Source organism: Balaenoptera borealis, assembly GCF_965194805.1.
Source record: "Balaenoptera borealis genome assembly, chromosome: 1".
NCBI lineage: Eukaryota > Metazoa > Chordata > Mammalia > Artiodactyla > Balaenopteridae > Balaenoptera > Balaenoptera borealis.
Genome location: NC_138860.1, coordinates 59726840 through 59747351, shown reverse-complemented (window position 1 = coordinate 59747351; position 20512 = coordinate 59726840). Strand labels below are relative to the sequence as shown.

Here is a 20512-nt window from a genome sequence, read left to right as displayed (position 1 = left end):
ATTTGAGTGAAGAGTGGAAGATTTCAAAGAACTGCTGAGAGACTATGCAGCAGGTTGTAGTACTAACAACAAAACATAAAAAATTCTTGTTCTCCATCATAGTTTGGCAGTACAAGAAGAAATGGGCTTACCAAACAGCATAAAGGATTTATAATTTGTGGTTATACCTGAGAAAGCATTTTCTTTGAGGAAAGAACACAAATCATGGGATTGGCTTAACAAGGGATTTCCTTTATATGATTAAAATAGCCTAGGGTCTAATTGGTCTCAGTCTAGGGTTGGCATGGAAGCTAAAGATTTTTTGCAGACTTCTGTTTAATAGGAGCATGAAATACAGGTGTGGTGCTGTCAAAAGGCCTGAATGACTGAGAGAGACCTGAAGTGCAAGACATAGAACTGTGAAAAGATTTAGAAAGAGAATGGGAGCAACAGGAATGCCTTCAAATATTCAAATAGGAAGGAACATACAAATGCAAGGCAACAGCTGAAAGATGTATGATCCTAGGTGTTTGAACTCTAGTGTTGACATTATTGTAAACTAATTTTGCTAATAGCTAAATAGTGGTAAAATCAGGGTTGTTGGATGGAATATTCCAGGCGTTGATAGATCCCAGAAATCATGATAATTAAATTGGCTCCATTCTCAAGATGCCACTGATCTGACCTTCTTATTGAGAGTGTCACAAAAGTGCCTTCAAAGCAGGACTCCTAGTTGAGGTACCACAGTGGAAGAAACTAGAGAGGTGGTCAACTCTGAACACAACCATAAAGCTGAGAGAATGGGTGTCAGCAGCTTCTTAGCTGGAGGAATGTGGTTGAGATCATACTGGTTTTTTTTTTTTTTTTCCTACAGAAACAATTTTCTAAAGACAGGAAAAGTTTCACATTTTCCCTGGACACAAATTCAACAAGCACTTACTATATCTAGGTACTTCAACTATCAGGAAGGAATGAGCAGTCTCTCTTCTGAGCTCCAAGGGCATCACTGATGAAGCAGCACTCATGAAGGGGTCTCTCATGAAAAAGTCTTGGAGGCCTCAGTTAGGCACTGAGAGATCTGAGCTAGGAACTCCTAGATTTAAGCTGCACTTTGAATCCCCACCCAAATCTGGAACATGCCCTCAATTTGTAATAATACTACTATAGCTCAGGGGTGGGTCACTCTCCTTGGGGCATTAGAATTCATGCTAGTAATTTTCTTGAGTGTTTTGTGTGTTTATAGTCAGAGAGGATCAGGAGACTTTACATGTTGGAAAAAATGGCTGAGAGCTACTTTCTGTTGAATGTGGAGCGAGTGGCCATGCTCTTCTTTCTCTCCATCTTCACTCTCACTCCTCATATTTTTCTTTGAGCTGAGTGGGGAAAGTGATTAGAAGTGTGAGTTCAGTTCATCAGGCTGAGCATGTGACTTGGGCCTGAGCAGCTCGAGCTGTAAATCTCTGAGTGCTACACGGGCTCTGCAGTGGCTTGGGTGTCAGGGTGAGGGCTTGATGGTGGTGTTAGCACAACTGGTATTCCGCTCAGCTTCACACATCCATCATTCCTGTCTGGGCTGAAGGAGGGTGGCAGGACAGGAGCACACTACTCTCTGACTGCCATGGGCAACCTGGATGATCAGCTTGCCAGGGTGCCTTTGGGGGCATTCAGAGAAAACCAAGGAGGAATCTTGACAGGTGAAAACATGGGGAAATGATTCTCCAAAGGTTCCCAAGAGCTCAAAGCCTTAGAACTCAAATTTGGAGTGCAACTGTTTCAGAGATGTTTCAGGACTGTTCTTGAGTTCTTAGAGGGTGAGTCTCAGGTCAGTGTCAGCTTTTGATGGTGTTATAGCACGAGCTCTGATCTAGGCTGAGGCCCCTGAAGCCTGCCTCAGCAACAGCGTGGAGCCTTGAGCAAATACAGTTGGGAGTTACTTGCTATTTCCAGGAAAATGATTGGTAAAACAGAGATCCTTCTAAAACTGTCTAAGACAAATGAGGTACAAAGCAATCTACTCTCCTTCCCCCATCTCCAGAGAATATGGAGAGGAGTTAAATTTTCCTTTAGCCCTCTTTGACAAAACAGGCTTCAAAAAAAATTTTTTTTTTTCAGCATACAAAAAATGTCCCTCTGACAGTTCAGGTCTGGTCCCAGATTTAGAAGCAACGACCAAGCATCAGAACTGCTGCGGGTTCTTGGCATATGAAACTGATAGCACCAATGCCTGCATTTGCACACTGAAAGTGGCATTTGGCTATAGCACTTTGATAAGCATGTGAGCCAAGGAAACAATCTCACTGTAGGTACACAGTAAAGAAGTGTAAACCGGGACCTCCAACGTGACTTTTTAGCTCCTTACCATCAATTTCTTCTATTCCAGATGATCAACTGAACTCAGAGGAAAAGAAAAAGAGAAAGCAGCGGAGGAACAGGACAACCTTCAACAGCAGCCAGCTGCAGGCTTTGGAGCGTGTCTTTGAGCGGACACACTACCCAGATGCTTTTGTGCGAGAAGACCTCGCCCGCCGGGTGAACCTCACCGAGGCCAGAGTGCAGGTAACCGGAGTATTCCCCTCCTTAGAGGCACATCTCTGAAGACTGTTGAAAAACACAACTTGCAGGTTTCAGACCAGAGCTGATACTAAAAAGAATTATAAATGGACAGCATGAGAACAGAATCAGTTTCTAATTGTGTTTCTTTTGGCAGCAGAGTATTTTTAAAAATTGCAGTGAATGCCTTTCAGTAGGGCAGAAAATGCCTTGCTAGAGGTCTCATTCCTCCCAATGTTTCTCACTCTTCCAGATCCATGTTATAAACATTGTCTATGGGAGCATTTGACTCTGCACCCTCCCTCCTCCACGTCCCAGCTTTCGACTTGAGCTGTAGGGTGGCGGGAGAGATGAACTCTCTGTCCTCGATCTCAGTTTTCTTCCCCAGACTTTGGGAATATCCAAATCTTCAGGAAATGTATTATAAATACACACAATTATGGACATGGATGGGAGTGGGAAACGAACACACCAAAGACCTTGCCCTTAGGAACTGCATTAAGAGCACATTCAAATAGATGATTTTGTGTTTCTATGAAGTAAAGAAGGGTAAGGGCATGTAAGACAGGGGAAAGAGAATAGCATGTGTTTCTCATATGAATGCCATGAGACATCAACTACAAGCCAGACATCTAGAAATAATACAACCTGTGATTAGGAATAATAATGATGATAATAATAACTAACACTAGTTGAGCCCTTATATGCCAACTAGTGTTTGTAGTTACATAAACTAACCTGTCTAATCCTCACAACAATTCACTGAGGTGGATAACATTATTCATCTTGCAGATGAGGGAACTGAGACTCAGAGGTTAAAGTAGTTTCCCCAATGTCACACAGCTAGGAAATGGCTGAACTAGGATTTGAAGACAGATATGCAGATTCAGAGTTCATGATTTTAAGCACTACAGTAAATTTTAAATAAATAAGAGTCTTCTGGCTAAATGCTTTTTCAAGCAGTGCTTTGCTATCTTTGCTGAGAGTCCAGATTTTATTATTTTCCATATTGCCAGTGGTAGGCTGCTCTTTTGATAAAGAGGGGTTGTGGGCCAAATCTGTCTTGTCTTCCCGAATGAATTATTGTTTGCATATCTGTGTTCAGTCTGGGCTTAAAGCGTTTCTTTCTGCAAATAATAACCCTCTTGATGGGGACTTGAGCTAGACTCGAAGGGCGTGGAGGGTAGGAACTGTATCTAGTACCCTATGCTACGAGAGACATTCGTTGAGTTGAGGGAGAGGGTCCTAGAGGTCCCTTCAGCCTGAAGAGAGCATTCAAGAGTTTTCCCCATGGGAAACAGGGACTTCACCTAGAAGTGTTCCCCAGGAGAAAAAAAAAATGTCATTGACAAAAGGGGAAAGTTGCCTGGGCACTGTGGTGCCCCCGAGGGTAGGTGAGGAGAAGGCATATGTGAGGATGCATATGTTACTGCGTGGCGGTCTCTCAGGGCTCAGATGAGAGTGGTCCACAGGCACAAACTCAGTTCTGCTCTCTCCATCCTGCAGCCCAAAGCAGAACTCAGAGGTCTGCCTTCCCACATCCTCTTCCCCCATGCTGCTCACTACAGTTCTCCAAACACGTTCTCTGTTTCTACTCTTAAATCCCTTCCTCTCCTTCAAAACCCCATACGTTTTATACCCCAGGCTTGGCCTACAGTGGCCTAATAAATAATTTTAGGCCAATAACCCACAATTCCTGAAAGTACCATTTTTGCCATGGTGATCTGAATTTTAAATAAGGAAACCTGGACAGGGCAACGCTGGAAATTAAAAAAAAAATGTGAAAGAACAATTTTGGGTTGAGAGCTATTTTGGCCCCATCACAACAATGAGCAAATGACTTTCTTATATGCTGAAACTATTCTATCTTCCACCTTTTCCATCCTGCTATGTTCTAATGTCTTTTAGAGTTGTGAACATTTCCCACGTGAGCAGGACAGAATTCTCCCTCCGTGACTTTATTCTTCCTCCATGAAGTCTTACCCTTTGCCAGTGTGAACCACTCCCTCTGACTCTGGCCTTCTTTATATTTATGGCTTTTATCACAACATGACATGTATTATATTGAGTTGTACGTGGGCCAACTTCCCCAACTAGACGGTGAAGGCCTCTTGGATGGAAGCCATATCTTATCATCTTTGCAAAATTCACTTTTTTCCCTCAAATATTTATCTAGCATCTGTTATTCGCTTGGAACTGGTTTTGGTTTGCTGGGCATAAATAATACACTGACCTCTCTCCTTAAAGATGTTACAGACTGGGGGCAGAGAAGACAGATGTGTATATCATACTGTTATCATAGAGTAAGATGATTCCTACAGTAAAGGAATGTTCAAGAATTAGTGATAGACCAGAGGAGGGAATGATTAAATCTGCCTGGGGAAAAAGAGAACACATGAACATTAAGCAGCCATTCTGAGCCAAGTCTCACAACAACCTGTGAGTAGGTATAATTATCTTCATTTGATTGGGAGACAAAGGATCGGAGAAATTAAATAACTATCCAAGGACAAACCTTTAAAGTCATGGAGCCAGTGTTTTTATCCAACTCTGTTAGACTTTAAAGTTATGTTCTTTCCACTACAACATTTCACAAAGACGGTGATATTAAAGTTAAATCTTAAAGAAACATGTCTTTGGCATGTGGACAAAAGGGAAGAATATCGCAGGCAGAGAGAACATTCAGTGTGAATACACGTAGGTGGGAGAATAACCAAATATATTTGGGAGTCTTAAGCCCAGGTAGGATTGGAAATGATGAAGGGCCAGTGCATGAGATTCAAGTGATACAGGATGTGGCTGACTTGGTGGACGATGAGCTAATTCTTGAACAGTCTTTGTTCTATGGTAAGATATTTTGATTTTAATCTGTGGGTGATATAGAGTCAGAGGATGATATAAAGCTAAAGCGAAGCCCTAATACAATTATATTTGCATTTAAAATGATAACTCTAATAGCAATATGAAGGACACATTAGAAACAAAAGAAGTGAAGCCAGAAAAGATTCTGCCTCTACTGATTTGCACCCTGGTCTTCCATGGGGCACCAATCACGTGGTATTTTATGTGAACGTTACCAACTAGAACTGTGAAATTGTCCCACTCCGCACCATAGGATTTCTTTCTCCCACACCTTGTCATGCTTTTCCATAATTGCACTTAAAATTCTTGTAATTTTTCAAATTTACATGTCTATCTTCTTTTAATAGATTGTGAGCTGCTTATGAGCAGAGAATAAGTCTCACCTCTCCATTCCCGGTATTTAGGCCAGGGTCTAGAACGCAATCGCCAGAGACTTCTTGAATGAGTAAATGAATGAATAAAATACCATGACAGTCTGGAAGAGTTGTAGTATCATGAGTCAGATGTTCTTAAGCTCAAAAACTCAGCCATTTATTACTTGTGAGAACTTCAACAGATTACTTAATTTCATTGAAACGGTTTCCTCAACTCTGAAATAGAAATAATAATACCTAATTGTGGAATTGTCATGATAACTAGAAATAATGTAGGTAACGTGCTTATATAAGTTCCTAGCCCTAATAGCACTTAATAAGTGGTAGGTTTATTATTAGCTGTAGTCGATGATATCATTGCTGCCCATTTCCTTGGAACCCTACAATTAAATATACTCCAGCCAACTTCCAATTTTCAGTATCTGCATTTCTGTTTCACAAGTTTCTTTCTAGAACTTCGGGAGCCATGCCAGAAGTGTTGGAACATTTATAATCAATGACTGACAGGAGCAAGTGTACAAATCCACAATTCTCTCACCCCTCCGGTGGGAGGTGTGTGCCCTGCATTCGTCCTTAGAGTCCCTTAAGGATTGAGCTCCCACAGAGGAAGCTGGTTCAGTAGCACAGTTAGAGGTTGCTTTTCTTCTCTTACTTCCTCCCTCTCTTACTGATATTCCTTGCACCTCCCAGATAAATTATTTGCTCCTTAAATCCTTGTCGCAGGGTCTACTTTTGGGAAGATGGAGAATTTTCTTTACATATCCAATAAGTATTATGAAAGCAGTTGAAGATTTTGCCTTTTGAAGAATTTTGAAAAAAACTTTTAAAATGCCATTGTATCTGTGCAGAAGTCTAACGAGATTTTTCTTTTTTTTTATTACAATTACAATAGGGATTATAATCCATATTTTGCTGTCACATGGGTTAGTCATGGATCCCATCTCTGGTGGCTTGATTATTGGAAGTACCTCATGGTCCTGTTCTAATAGTCTTTGTCCTTAACAGCCCTGGAACATGGCCCACCAGGGAAGGATTATGGCATGTTTTCTGTTGTTCTGGGAAGAATTCCATACTTAGCCTGTATCTTCCCTGGGAAGGTATTGCATGGTAAAAATCAACCAGGACTTGATTCATGGAACCTCTTCTTTGTTTCTTCTCTCCCTCCTCATGCTCTTCTCTCCTCCCGACAATCTTCCAGGTGTGGTTTCAGAACCGAAGAGCCAAATTCCGCAGGAATGAGAGAGCCATGCTGGCCAATAAAAACGCTTCCCTCCTCAAATCCTACTCAGGAGATGTGACTGCTGTGGAGCAGCCCATCGTACCTCGTCCTGCTCCGAGACCCACTGATTATCTCTCCTGGGGGACGGCCTCTCCGTACAGGTGAATGACTGGCCCACTCTCCCTTGCTCCACTTCCACACGTTTCTCAGCGGTTGGTCACGTTTAAAGCTGCTTGTGCAGCTGGCTGACATTTCTTACTGGGTTAACCTCTTCAGAGACATTCAACTTGCTGACATCCCCAGATTTTCACAGGAGATTACTAGTTGCCCCAGGAGCAGGGTTTGGGGCAGAAGAGAGAGGGGCAGGCCATCAGCAATCTCCTCTTGGACTCAGGAACTCTTGCAGAGGTTTCAAAGATGGGGAAGAATCTAAAAGAAAAGATCATTAAGCTATGCCCAGAGTCCCTCTTGTAATCATTCTGGAACAAAACTTCACTCCATTTCCAAATCTGATAGATTGGTATGATTATGCGCAAGTAGGAATTTAACATGTAAGGCTCTAAGTGTAGGACCAAAGGCAAACTTCACAATAAAACTGATTTTGAATGAAAAGAAAAGAAGTAAGGAAGGAAAAAAGAAGGAGAGAGACAGAGAGAGAGAGAGAGAGAAGGGGAAAAAACCCAAGATCATTCAGATAACTTTCATGGCCATAGTTCTTTGTTAGTAGGTGGGGATGCCTTATGATCCAAGATGCCTTCCTAATCTATTGCTAATTCTTGTCTACTTATCTGAAGTTCTTTGAGGGGTTAGTTTGTGTGTTTTTAAAAAAGAAAAAAATATAAAAAACAATGTATAATTTACACTAAAATTTTATATTTAAAAGGTGAAAAATATTAAGGAAGCAAATAACAGAGTATTATTTCAATGGCTTGGAAAGGCTTTTAACCTCCATTTATTATGCTGTCCAGAAAATACAGATTAATGCCAGAGGGAAGCTGAGAAACACGTGCCTAATGCATTGTCATCAGTCTAAAGTGTCTTTATTTGAACCTAAACCTGAGTATTCTTAGAAACCAGATCAAGGCTATGTGTTCTCTGGCTGATTGCAGTGGAGGAAGAAGTATTTACAAATTCATTTATTATGCTTCTGTTTACCTTTTTATTGCTAAGGTTAATTAAAAGTTTAAAGAGAGCTTTTAAACTAATTATAAGATTATCTCCCAGTTGATGCTGAGCTACTGATGTGAAATGCAACATTAGTGAAATGCAAATACTTTCAAAAGTTGATCACTCTAATCAAAGCAAAAAACCTCACCTAAATATTCTCTCTGTTCCAAATCAGTTCCTTGAAAGAAACACCATAAATGCATTTGGAAATTTCTTTTAAATTCCCCATTGTGAAATTAGCCTGAATTGCTTTGGTCTTAGTACATGGAGACTCTATGCATAGGAAACTGGAAATTTCTGTTGCTCTCAGACATAGTATGCTTTGCTGATTTCAAAAGATTAGTCATATCTGTGTGTCCTATTTAAAATTTAGACTCCTCGCCCATAGGATTTACTAAAAACATATTTTGAAGACCATCGTGAAATCATATATTCTTTAATATTTTAAATAAGTGGAAGACTGCTTTGTTTTTTGAAGAAATATTGATAGTTCATAGGCTCATTAAATGGCTTGGGAAATGGATGTGGATCAGAGCTTGATGTTTCAAGGTCTCTGGTTTGAATTTGGTCACAACCAGGAAGTTCAGCTCCTTTTTCTTCCTGGATCCTAGTGAGGACATTTTCATACCAGCTGTAATAACCCAGATGGCTGTCACGTGGTCCTTACCAGTGAGAGGCGGAGGGCAGTACACTGCATGAGTGGGGATGAAATCTTCCCTGAATTAATGGCTAGATTACCTGGACCTCAGCAGAAGTTCAAATCCTGTGCCTGCATTATACATACTATGTATATGGGCATCTAACTGAAATTATTATGCAATTTATGTGTGCTATTTGGGGAAGTGTTCTATTTTAATTTGAATGATTATGTAGAAATACTAGATACACTTTAAAAAAAACACTCATAATTCCACCATCTTGAGATAATTAGTGTTTATTTTTGCAATTAGGGTTCAGTATTTTATATAGTATAGACTTAGTATAAATACTATTTTGTATTCTGCTCCTTTCACTTAAAAATCATATAACCTAGTACTTCTTACTCAATTCATGGTATACTTTTATATCATTTCTCTCTTAGACACAGAGTTTGTAAAAAATAATTAATTAAAAATTTCATAGAATCTGATTGTTCATATTCTGTATGAAGAATAAATTAATCTCCAGATTTAAGTAGAAAAATGATGGTTTAAGCAGTAATTTAATCAATAGTAATGTTTTTTGACCCAATGTTGACTGAAGTGTTTATATTTTGATTAATTTCTAAAAGTGGCACAAAGCTATTTTGTTTCTTGGAGATTTTTCTGCTATGTTTAGAACCAAAATACGTTATGATTTCACATTTTGAAGCTTGGTAGGAAATATAAGTCTTGTTAAGGAAATATAAAAGAAAACCAAGTGACGAAAAGCAAAGGAAATGATAGACCTTTTGTGTTATGGAAAATTAACTTGCTATTTCTGTTGGTGCTATTATGTCAAATTAGTTATCTCACATGTGACATTCATTAAAAGGCATTTCTCTTGGTTAATCCTTGGATGCTCCTGTGTGGCAGCTCTGTCCTTGATCTGGTTCCAAAGAACAGACCGAACACTTGCCCAAGTTTAAGCCTTCAGCAAGCAGAATTAGAGCCAGGGCTCATGATCCCTGTTTCTGTCCAAAGTATTAGGCCACATAACCATATTTTCATTCAAATTAAATCTTACACGATATTAAAAATAGTAAATAGTAAAAGACTAGGAAACTACGTAAACACGCCTGTTTGATTCAGGGTTTGTCTCAGATCTGTGAAGCATGCCTGTGACTGAGGTCCACATTCTGGGGTGTGCGGGCAACCCCTGGGATGAGAGAGGCAGCTTGGTCATGCAACCCAGGGACAGTGGAGCAGACAGTTTAGCCAGAGAGGACAGTTTGCTCACTTCCACAGCAAACTGTGGAAGAAGAGAGGAGGAAACCAAGACTCAAAGCAGATAGCGTGCATATGGTCAGAATTATGGGATGGGAAACAGCCAACATATTTTTTTCCGGGTGTCTTTTATATCTAGATTGGTGGCTGTGTAATTTATCATCCAAACTGGGACACTTTTGAAGTAAAAGGGGAGTGCTATTAATAATGACACTAGGACAACAGGCGTAAACTGGGATTGTCCCTGACAAACTGAGACTTATGGTTCACTCTATTTATAGCATGTCCTGACCTCCTTCATTCCCTCGAGGGTGTTAGAGGTGATGATATCAGGTAGGCAACTGAGTCACCAGAAGGAACAAAGCATTCCTTAACAGGACACTACTGTCCTGGCAGGTGTCTTCTTTATCTACCCCTAGACAGTTGAAAGAAGCTTGTCTTTGGCACACATGCTCACTGCTTAGCTCAGAACTGTTTCCTTATGCAAATGAAAGCACACACAAGCACTAGAGTTATTAAGACTCATTATCTTGTACTGCTTTGCCTCTCGGGTAGCAGTGATTTACCAAGTCCTGGACTTTTGACTGTTGTTTTAGATGAAGTAGTCAAGAAACCTTTCTGCAGAGACATCCCTTCCTATGAAAGATAGATAAAGAATGGCCTGGCTCTGCAGTGTTGGTCTGGAGTGCCATTTCCAGAGGGAGGGCTGGGCTTCAAAGAAAACTAATGACAAGTGAAAGAGAGGCCAGCGATCCTTATCCACAATTTCCCTCACCCCACCTTCTCCTCCTCCTCCCCTCATTTGATCGTGGTCACGGTGCTGCCTGACATCTGCTGAACGCATTTGGCTCATTTCTCCCTTTCACACTTTCAAAAATAGATCCTCGTCCCTCCCAAGATGTTGTTTACACGAGGGGCTTCATAACGGATTCTAACGGAAGACACTGAAAAGGTAACTTGTCAGAGGGGGAAGAGGGCGGCTGCTGGGGGTAGGGTTTAAATGGGAATTAAGTATATTCAAGAAAGTGGGGCTTAACAGTCCTAGAAATGAAAGCAGTGAGGTCCTCAAGTGGGGAACACCATTGGAAACCAAAGCTGCAAGAAAAGACATCCACAGAGTTAAGGGTAGTCTGATAGCCTAGAGCAGGGCTCTGCAAAGATTACTGGGCGTATGAATCACCTGGAATCATGGTACGATGCAGAATGAGATTCAGTAAGTCTGGGGCAGGACCTGGGAAATGTACCTCTAACATGCTCCCACGTGATGCCCATGCTGTTGACACTTGGTACATACTTTGAAGAGTGAGGTTTTAGAGGAGATGGGACAGAGGTCAGAAGAACTATGTTCTTGTCCTGGCTCTTGTTGTTCTTCAGGCCAGTTGGGTCATGAATCTCTTATGTAACCTTGTATCTAAGCTTGAGCTAGTGATAGTCTCCCTATTATATATCACACAGGGGCGTTTGGAACCCACGGTTAAGCAATGCGCATTTCAAAAAGAGAAACAAAAATCATTGAGACAACAGAAAGATGCAAGTCTTCATATATAAAACATTTCTAGAAAGAAAAGTTTAAAATGGTGGAAGCATCACTGAACATGCAGTGCAAACTGAAGGCTTGGTAATGAAATATGGCCCAAATGTGTCCACTTTAAGAGCTAAATGTACGTTTAAAAAAATCAACTTCTGAGTTTTAAAAACAGAAGTTGGAAATGATTATTTAAATCACAAAAGATCACTTCCAAAAGAATTTATCCGGTCTCTCCTTAAAAGTAAATTTTCCCTAGGAAAACTCATATTGAATTTTCTTAGATGAAGCAAGTATACCTCTGCTGTTCTTGCATTGACAAAAGAACAAACCAAACAGATGATCTCCAACCTCTACACGTCACAGACAGAGTCATGAAAACCTCAAGCTCTACAGCCTTTCGAAAAATCCCAAGCTGGGAAGCCTTAGGATCTCAGGAAGACACATAGACTTCTTGGGCTGACAGATCTGTCTTTGGGGTGAAATTTTCCATAGCTTGTCATCATTTGTCCACAAGGGCCAAATAGAAAACAAAGTTAGAGTTGAAAACTGAGTCAGGTAGTATTTTTCCCCCAGCTCTCCTCAATTGTTTCGTGATTTGTGGGATTTGCACTCTGGGTGATTAGAAAGCAGAGGGGGAGACGTTCGTAAGTTTCCTGGCTTTAAAACCATACCATGTATAGTATTTTCCATACTTCCTTGGTGTTTGGCAGTCATTTTAACACGTTATCCCTCACGACAACCTCTCAAGGTAGTTTGAAATTATCAAAAATGATTTGTCCCCAGTGAAAACAAAACTCTAACACTGCTGGTGGTTAGCATTCTGCTGTCTGTGGCTGGACTCCATCTGTTAGGAATCTCCAAATAAGGAGAGAGAAAAATTTCAAGCTTACTTAAATGTGTCAGCTCTGTGCAAGTCCCAGAGCAGATTTGCTGAATCAACAGATGGGATACAAGTATTTCTTTTTCATCTCTAATTCTTCAATGCCCTGTACACGGCAATGCCGTTTCTTGGTCACAGACACAGAGAACTTTACATTCTTCAAAACTAAATAGAAATATTGCTTTGGCCAAACCCTATAAGCCCAGTCTTAGTACTCATGTCATGTCTGCATCCTGTTAGAGGAATAAGCAGAAGGCAAGACCAATGGACAGGATCTCTACGTGTTGGAAAGCAGGCTCTTGGTGTTATCATGTGCTTAATAAACGACCTAGTTTCAACCTCATCTTTTTAGCCCAGGAAGCTTAATCCTGTTTAGGAAGGAGAGGTCATTTTACATGGTGCAAATGGCCCCATTAATTTGGTTGAAAACAGCTTATTAACCTCATTGGTTTCTGTCTTGTGAGAAAACATTTCAGGGTTCTCGTTCTTTTCCTAACACAGAGCTTTAGAAGTTTTGGCGACATGGAAAACAGGTGGTCATGAACAATCTTTCAGACTGACAGCCACTCAAGGCTCTCTTGCATCTGTTGTCACTTTTGGAAGTGGGTCCTCTCCATCATACTTCTAATGCCTTTTTAAAGCATGACTAAGCTGCTCTTGGATTAATTTTGTCTTTTCTGACCTGTAACACGTCTTGCTTATTACTGGTATGTCAAAGGACTGGTCCCTACTTGCCTAAATGGCAGTTTTAGTTTAAGTTGAGAAACTAGATTCATGTCAAACTACTGGAGGGAAAACATACTCGTTTTCTTTAGTGTGTGCACACAATATCACTTCAGTCTCCGCCTATAAAGTTGCGTACTCTAAATGTTTGTTTAGAGGCTGTGAATTAAGATGGTCTCTGTTCTTTTATCCTATTTCTTACGGCTATGCGATGCTGAAATAAGTTAGACCGATTTTTGAAAGTTTATAGCTTTCCTAAACGTTTATAGAGTGAAAACCTTATCACTTATCAAGCATATAGGATATTGCAAAACTCATTCATTAATATCAACTGCTTTTTTATTCTCGCATCCCTCTAACTTGAGAGCTACATATAAGTCATTGTTATGGTCTCACTAACACAGTGGTGTCCTTAGAACAGCACCACAGTACAATTAGACAAGGGTGCTGTTCTCAACTCTGCAAACACAGGTTGCTATTTAAGGAAAAATGTCTCAGTGAAAATCCAATCTCCTGTGTAAAATATAACTCTAATTTCATTAATTTGGTTTTGAGATGGGAAGTGGATCAACATTCATCTCGTCTGGGATACTAACATCTGGCCTGCGTTAGAGAATCTCAGTATTTCCAAGATATGTGTTACCATACTAAGTGTTCAGACTAGAAAACCAGATGATACTAGCAAATTATGAAGTAACTGCAGCAAAATGGTTATATAATAGATAAAATTGAAATCGCAAATACAGTAGACATTTCTAGAAAACAGGAACATCATCTTCAGTAAACTAATTCTCCATGGTTCTAATTCCCTTTGTCTGCTAAGGAAAGTGACCACACCTTTGATCATCACAAAAAGAGAGAATCTCTATTAAATAGGACTTTGCTTGTCCAGAATCTCAAAGGATGGAAAACATATCCCCCAAGAAATTGGGCCAAATACGTAAAAGCACAATACTCCATGACAATCTACAGTTTGCCATCAGAGAATTTTTTTTTTCTTTCTGCTCTCTCATGAAGTTTTAGCCTCCTGTTTTCAGAAGCCATTTAATTTTATTCTCAGTACTTAAATAATACAGATAACTCAAAATCTCAGCTTCTCTCCTATGCATTTAAAATTGTACTATGTATCATCTTTAGGACTGAATTCTCTCACAGAAATCTGGCTGAGAAAGGCTGATTTGGTTGATGTCATAATCTATAACTTAGGTACATTTCCCAAATCCAATTATCTTTTTTCTTAGCTACTTAGATCTTTTATTTCTTTGAAATCTTAGATTTCAGTATACCCTAGAAATTTCTTGAGTATGGGATTTATGGATTTGCATATATTTCTGGTAGGGTCTTGAATGGAAGCATGTAATTCATACAGAACTTAAATGATAATATGTATATGGGTTTTGAAAATAAATGAGACTTCTTGGTATGTTGTAACAAAGAAAAAAACTTGTCCCATTTTAACAGATTGTTCTGATTATTTATCTCACTCCTAATTGAAACGTACATGAATTGGGACTCTTTCTGTCTTTGTCTTTTGGTAGACAGTAGTAGAAGTAATAGTCTATTCTATAAGTCTAACCTGCACCAATATTTGTTCATTTTTTACTGTTAAAAGCTATTTATGGTGGATTAAGAATATGCAATCATCAGTCTTGCTTTTGTCATGTCCCTTTTGATTTTGCACATTCAATTAAGATAGCAAAATTAATGGGAAGCACTGGTTCCTTAAAATAAAAGCATGTTGGTAAAATATTTTTAGAAATCATTACTCACAGCAGGATGACAGAGATCACTGATATTGAGCAGGAATCAGTTTAATCATACAATATCTAGATATTTGTCAGTTACTTATCTATTCATTAGATACTTTCTTGAATGCCAAATATGTGCTAGATATGGTGTTAGTTCTACCTGGGGACACAGTGGTGAACAAGGCAGATGTGGTATCTCATCTATGGGGTTTATAGTATGAGGAATTAAAATAAGTCCTAAAAGGAAAAGTACAGGGTGCTATAGATAAATCTAATTTTGTGTAGACAGTTAAGACCATGTACCCAGAAATGAGTAAGAGTGAAACACACAACAATGAAATAGAAGAGTGTAGGGTTATTTTGGAACCCGTCTGAGTCTTCCCCCTGCCATAGGACACAACCATAGACACTCACACTCACACACATACCAGTGTTATAAGGGTCTTAAATTAAGGATTATATTTCTGGAAAGACCTAATTATACTTTTTAACCCAATTTTCCTGGGTTAATTGCTAGTAACTGAGCTGAAATAGGCTCTTGTGAGTCTTGACTCTAAGTCTTGACTGTAAATCTTGACTATGTGGTGTCCCAAATAAGTATTAATGATACAGTCTCTCTATTTGTAGAGTAGCTTTAGTTTTTTCTTTCTGGTCTGTCACTTGATCCCCAGAACCACAAACTCCTGTGTGGCTGACAAAATTGCATAGGAATGCAGGCACCAGAAGAGCACATGTCATTCCATTTATAAGTCTATCTCATTCCAGCCCTCAGTTGAAAGGTATTTTGCTAATCTTAGAAACAACTAGGAACATTTTCATTTAATTAAAATGAGTTCCCTTATAGCTGTTTAGTATCAAGTAATGGATAATTTGCATCCAAGTCTAAGAAACCTTTATTTTCCTTTAAAAGAAATTCATGGGTACAATTAACGGAAAACCACCAATTACAAATTTCTGCCCAGTGGTATTCCTAGGTCTTAAATACAGTCTCTGACAGTGAAAAACAACTTTGGGTTTTTCTCAGCAATAAGAACAGTCAGAAACAGTTACCTCTGAGGTCAGGAATACTGAAACTGGAGCATTTGCTAGTTTATCTAAGAGATTTAAACATTTCCAAAATAAGACTGACCCAAAAGACAGTGTAAGCTGCTCAAGTACTTTTGAGTAAGTTATAAAATCAAGGCCAATTGGAATGGAAACCTCTTGATTTGGCAGTGCTTGGTACTATCAACCAGTGGATCAACAAAGGCAGAGAAGTCATCTTAGATTATTTAACTGATTCTCCAAGTACACTATTTAATATGGTATTCAGTGATTATCTAAAATATGTTAGGATTAATGTCAGCTACCTAGAATGAGGAATGAAAAATGCCCCTTATTCAAATGCCTCCTTCTCTTCCTCCTCACTCCCACAAGCTGGTGATGTAGTCAGGACAAGATTAAACACTGTTTTAACTGGTCAACTGATTAAACACCTGTTATCCACCATAAGTAGCTTTCTTCTCTCATCCCAGAAATAAATCATTACTCACTGTATCCAACACAGAAAATACTTTCCCCCTCGTCTTGTTCCACGCTCCACTGCTTTTCCCTGCCCTTCAAAACACTGCCACCCTTTTCCAAGGGCCTTAGACTAATGGAATCTGGGGCTGTAAGGGACCTCAGAGGTCATGTAGTCCAACCCACCTGCCCCTGCCTGCCCCCATCCTGAGACTTGTACCCATCTGGGGCACAGACTTGCAGCTTTATGAAACTAATGCCTGTTATTCTCCCTGCTCTCTCCTTTGTCCCTACAGCGCCATGGCTACTTATTCTGCCACATGTGCCAACAATAGCCCTGCACAGGGCATCAACATGGCCAACAGCATTGCCAACCTGAGACTGAAGGCCAAGGAATATAGTTTACAGAGGAACCAGGTGCCAACAGTCAACTGAGGAAAAAAATAATTAAACAGGCCTAAGAAGAAATCAAAAACCATAAGACACCTATCCTGCTCTGTCATTTCTACATCTGCTGGAAAAAAATAAAAACAAACAAACAAACAAACAAACAAACACAGAACTAAACTATTGGGACCATGGCAGAGAAAAGCAGGAGAGGAGCAAAATGAAAATTAGTTAACAAATGTTCCTCCTCCCTCTGGGATACCACCACCACTTGTTTCTGTGTGTGTTAATTTTGTTTTTCCTTCTATTCATATGCTTTGCTTGATATATTCTGAGCTTCTTCAGTTAAGTTCAGCCCACCCACCCCCATGATTGTATGGGTTTTAAAAGAATCTACAGCAGCCAAAGAAACCATATATGTATATATATTCAGAATAATTGCCTATAGTCTCCTCATTGACCTGTTTGAACCTCAGTGTCTTACACTATCCTTCTTCCTAGTTCTCTGTACAGAAGCTCTAGGAACTTCTGAAAAGCCAAAGTCTTTCTGAAGAATCTGTGCCAGACATAATTCCCTTTCTCATTGTCTCCATCTCTGTTGGTCATGGTAAGCTTGTACCATCAGCTACTGGAAAGAAAAAGCAATTGTATACAACATCTGGTCACTGGCCTGTCTGATCCAGTGTGATTGGCTATGTCTGGCTAATTCTAAGCTCTAAGTTCTAGATCTAAGCTCTAGATTTAAGCTCTAAACTATAGAGGATAATATTACCATCACTACCACCCTTCACCCCTATCCAATCAATCAGCCATCCTAAGTTAAAGATATTTGTTGTTTCTTGAATGATTTGCTGTCATAACGCTATTTGATAGAAGACATATTTTTCACTTGAGAGAGGGAGAGACATTTCTCTAGGAAAACAAAGACTAAGTTGTGAAAGGCATGGCCTATATCTCTTTGGTGCCTTAAGGGTAGTCAGATGCACACTTATATATATACTGTATATATTTATATATTATATATATATAAAATATTCTTGCAAGCTTGAGTTTGCAGTTTTTCAAACACTACAAAGAGCAAATTTCACACCATCACCAGTGTCTTTATTTCTACAGTGATAAGACTTTTTATTAGGGATCTCATTTCCTTTCTTTCGCTACACAAAATTCTCATTACGGCCACAGAGCAATTGATAGGGCAGCTGTTTGAAAACAGGTCTAATTTTCACATTAGGGTTTTAAATAAATTAGAAACTATTTGAGGCTATGAAAATGTCCTTGAGTTTGGCACCTGAACTCTGGTGGAATGCTGATACATTCTGATCTATCACGGGAATTACACTTAGAAGAGGGAAAGCCATTTAGTCATCTGTCCTTTTTCCACTCAACAGAAATCTGAAAGATACATCTTTAAAGATGTATCTTTCAGATTTCAGAATACTTAAAGGTTTATCTAAATTCTAAAAATTTAAAAGGCAATTGTGGGCTATTTTTATCTTCTAATATATTGAAATAAAGTTTCGTGTCTAGGGCTGGGAGCCAGGACTGACCTTTTCTTTGTTTCTTTCTCTTTGTTTCCACCCGTGCTTTTGTAACTTGTCAGGTAAACTTGACCAAACCATGTTACCATGCTGTGCCTTGTTTTACCTTTTTTGTAAAATGGGTTTAACAATATTTACCTACCTCACAGGGGTGTTGTGAGGCTCTAATCATTTGCTTCTTCTTTCTTTCCTGTATTCTCTGTATGTCCAGCGCTTTGTAGCCATGGGAGGAAAGGAAATATAAAAGTATACCATGTTAATAGAAGGCTGCTGTACCCAGAAGCCTTATTTTCTAGCAAGGAAATGCTACCTTGCTGTAAATACTTATAACCTTGTATTTGGAAATGAGAAATAGGTTTATATTTGCAGACCTCTCAAAAAATCACATCATTTGACCAAAGAATAATTTAAGACACACAGAGTAGACATATCTTTGACTTATGTTTTCATCCTGACCAACTTGGATTTCTAATAATTTTTATCAGTAATTTGAAAAGGTTTAGATTGATTTTGGCCAAATATGCCAACTCTGAGTGACAGGCAAGGATTTGGGATTTAAGATGCACTTTCAGTACAGATTTGTTATTTTCCCTGGCGTATCAGATTAAGCTAATGGTGGTATTTTTTCAGTCAAACAGCCACCAATCTGAAAATGTATTTCCTATGTTGATTCTGAACTTCTTTTATTAAGAAGGAAGCCCATCTTATACATTTTGCTTTCATCAGTTGATTCCCTCTTCTTTTAACATACTATTAAAACATTTCTTACTGAATGGTTTGTGTAGGCTGGCTGAACAACACACATTATTTGCTTCCTAAAGTATTCTTCAACTAATTCTTTTGTCCCACTAGCTGCTGCAGATTATCAAGTTTCAAAGGAACAGTGTATCCTAACAGATTAAAACATTCTTTGTGAAATTAGTGCAGTCCAAGAAATTGGTGAACTTTTGGAGTTTGGGGAGAACAGCTAAAAGAGGATTTGGGTTATATAGTGCAGGGAAGAGACATCATACGTGAAAAGATTTTGCTAAAAAGGGGGAAATCTTAGAAGAGGGAGTAAAGAGATAGAGGATCATGTAAAACAAGGTCATTTGAAACTTGCATCCTGACATTCATTTCCAGTGATGAAGAGAAAAGCCTGAACCCATAACCCCAGTGCTGGATGAAATTAGGCAATTTTACCCAACACCTGAGCAAGTGCTGTCCAGAAATATCATAGAGTAACCAGTGCTGTCCACCACAGGAGCTTTTATTGCTAGTGAATCAATACCACAGACATCTATTATGTAAGCATCTGATGGAGAAATGTACACAGGGTACAAGCACTCAATTTTGTTCATTCGTTATTGATTAAAAAAATAGAAGTTTGATATGTGATTTGGAGGAGTAGCCTTCTGGCTCCTAAACCAGGTGTGAACAGAGGGCCTCAGGGACACAAAATTCAAAGGCATATCCCTGTTCCTTATCATCTATACCCAGATAACAGATGAATACATACAAACTATCTGTCTGTGTCCCCAGTTCCCCCCCCAAACAAGGCGCTGATTTGTAGGGTACTTGGCAGGTTAAATCAAGCAGGAAGAAGTGACCGGATAAAAAAGGGAATGACATTTAGGGTATAAAGATCTCATAAGAAATGTAATATGTAAATTATATCTTGCTTTATGATGTAAAATATACATTGTTTGCGCTAGAATAGAAATGATTCCTTTTCAATAAAAAGAAAGAAGGATACTACTATGTTTGCTGAGTCTGCTGGTTCTTTTCTCTTTGACCTTCAAAAACACATCTGCTAAGATCTAAGATTGCACTCAGAAAAGAGTGAAGGTAAGAGGGATTTATGAACAAGAGAACTTCTATCAGAGTGTAATAATATTTTCTAAAAAAGGGAAATAATCTATTGTTCTCACAAACAAAGACAAATGGTGGGAGAAAGAGGGGACTTTTTTAGTATAATGGATAAGTGTAAAGTGGATCTTTTAGGAGAGTTTTGCTATTTTTCATCCACATCTTTAGTATCCACAATAACAGATATCATTAGACAAAACAGATTTTATATAAAGCACAGCCTTTTCTTTTAGAAAAAAGAAGTAACAAAGTAAAATTTCTTAAGCACCTATTGTTATAGCATTGTGTGTGGTAACTGGTGG

At 39.1% G+C, this 20512-nt stretch overlaps 1 protein-coding gene across 2 annotated transcripts in view; it reads left to right on the top strand.

Annotated features, from left to right (window-relative positions):
• Positions 1-20104, top strand: part of PRRX1 (paired related homeobox 1) — a 72638-nt gene extending 52534 nt beyond the window's left edge. Inside the window, exons 2-5 of one of the 2 annotated variants that reach the window (XM_082400642.1) lie at positions 2360-2535; positions 6964-7145; positions 10936-11007; positions 16731-20104. In XM_082400642.1, coding sequence (XP_082256768.1) covers positions 2360-2535; positions 6964-7145; positions 10936-10990 — 413 coding nt within the window. In that variant the 3' untranslated portion in view covers positions 10991-11007; positions 16731-20104. The remainder of the gene's footprint in view (positions 1-2359; positions 2536-6963; positions 7146-10935; positions 11008-16730) is intronic. The other variant, XM_082400641.1, reaches the window with a different exon arrangement.
• Positions 20105-20512: the final 408 nt, after the last annotated feature.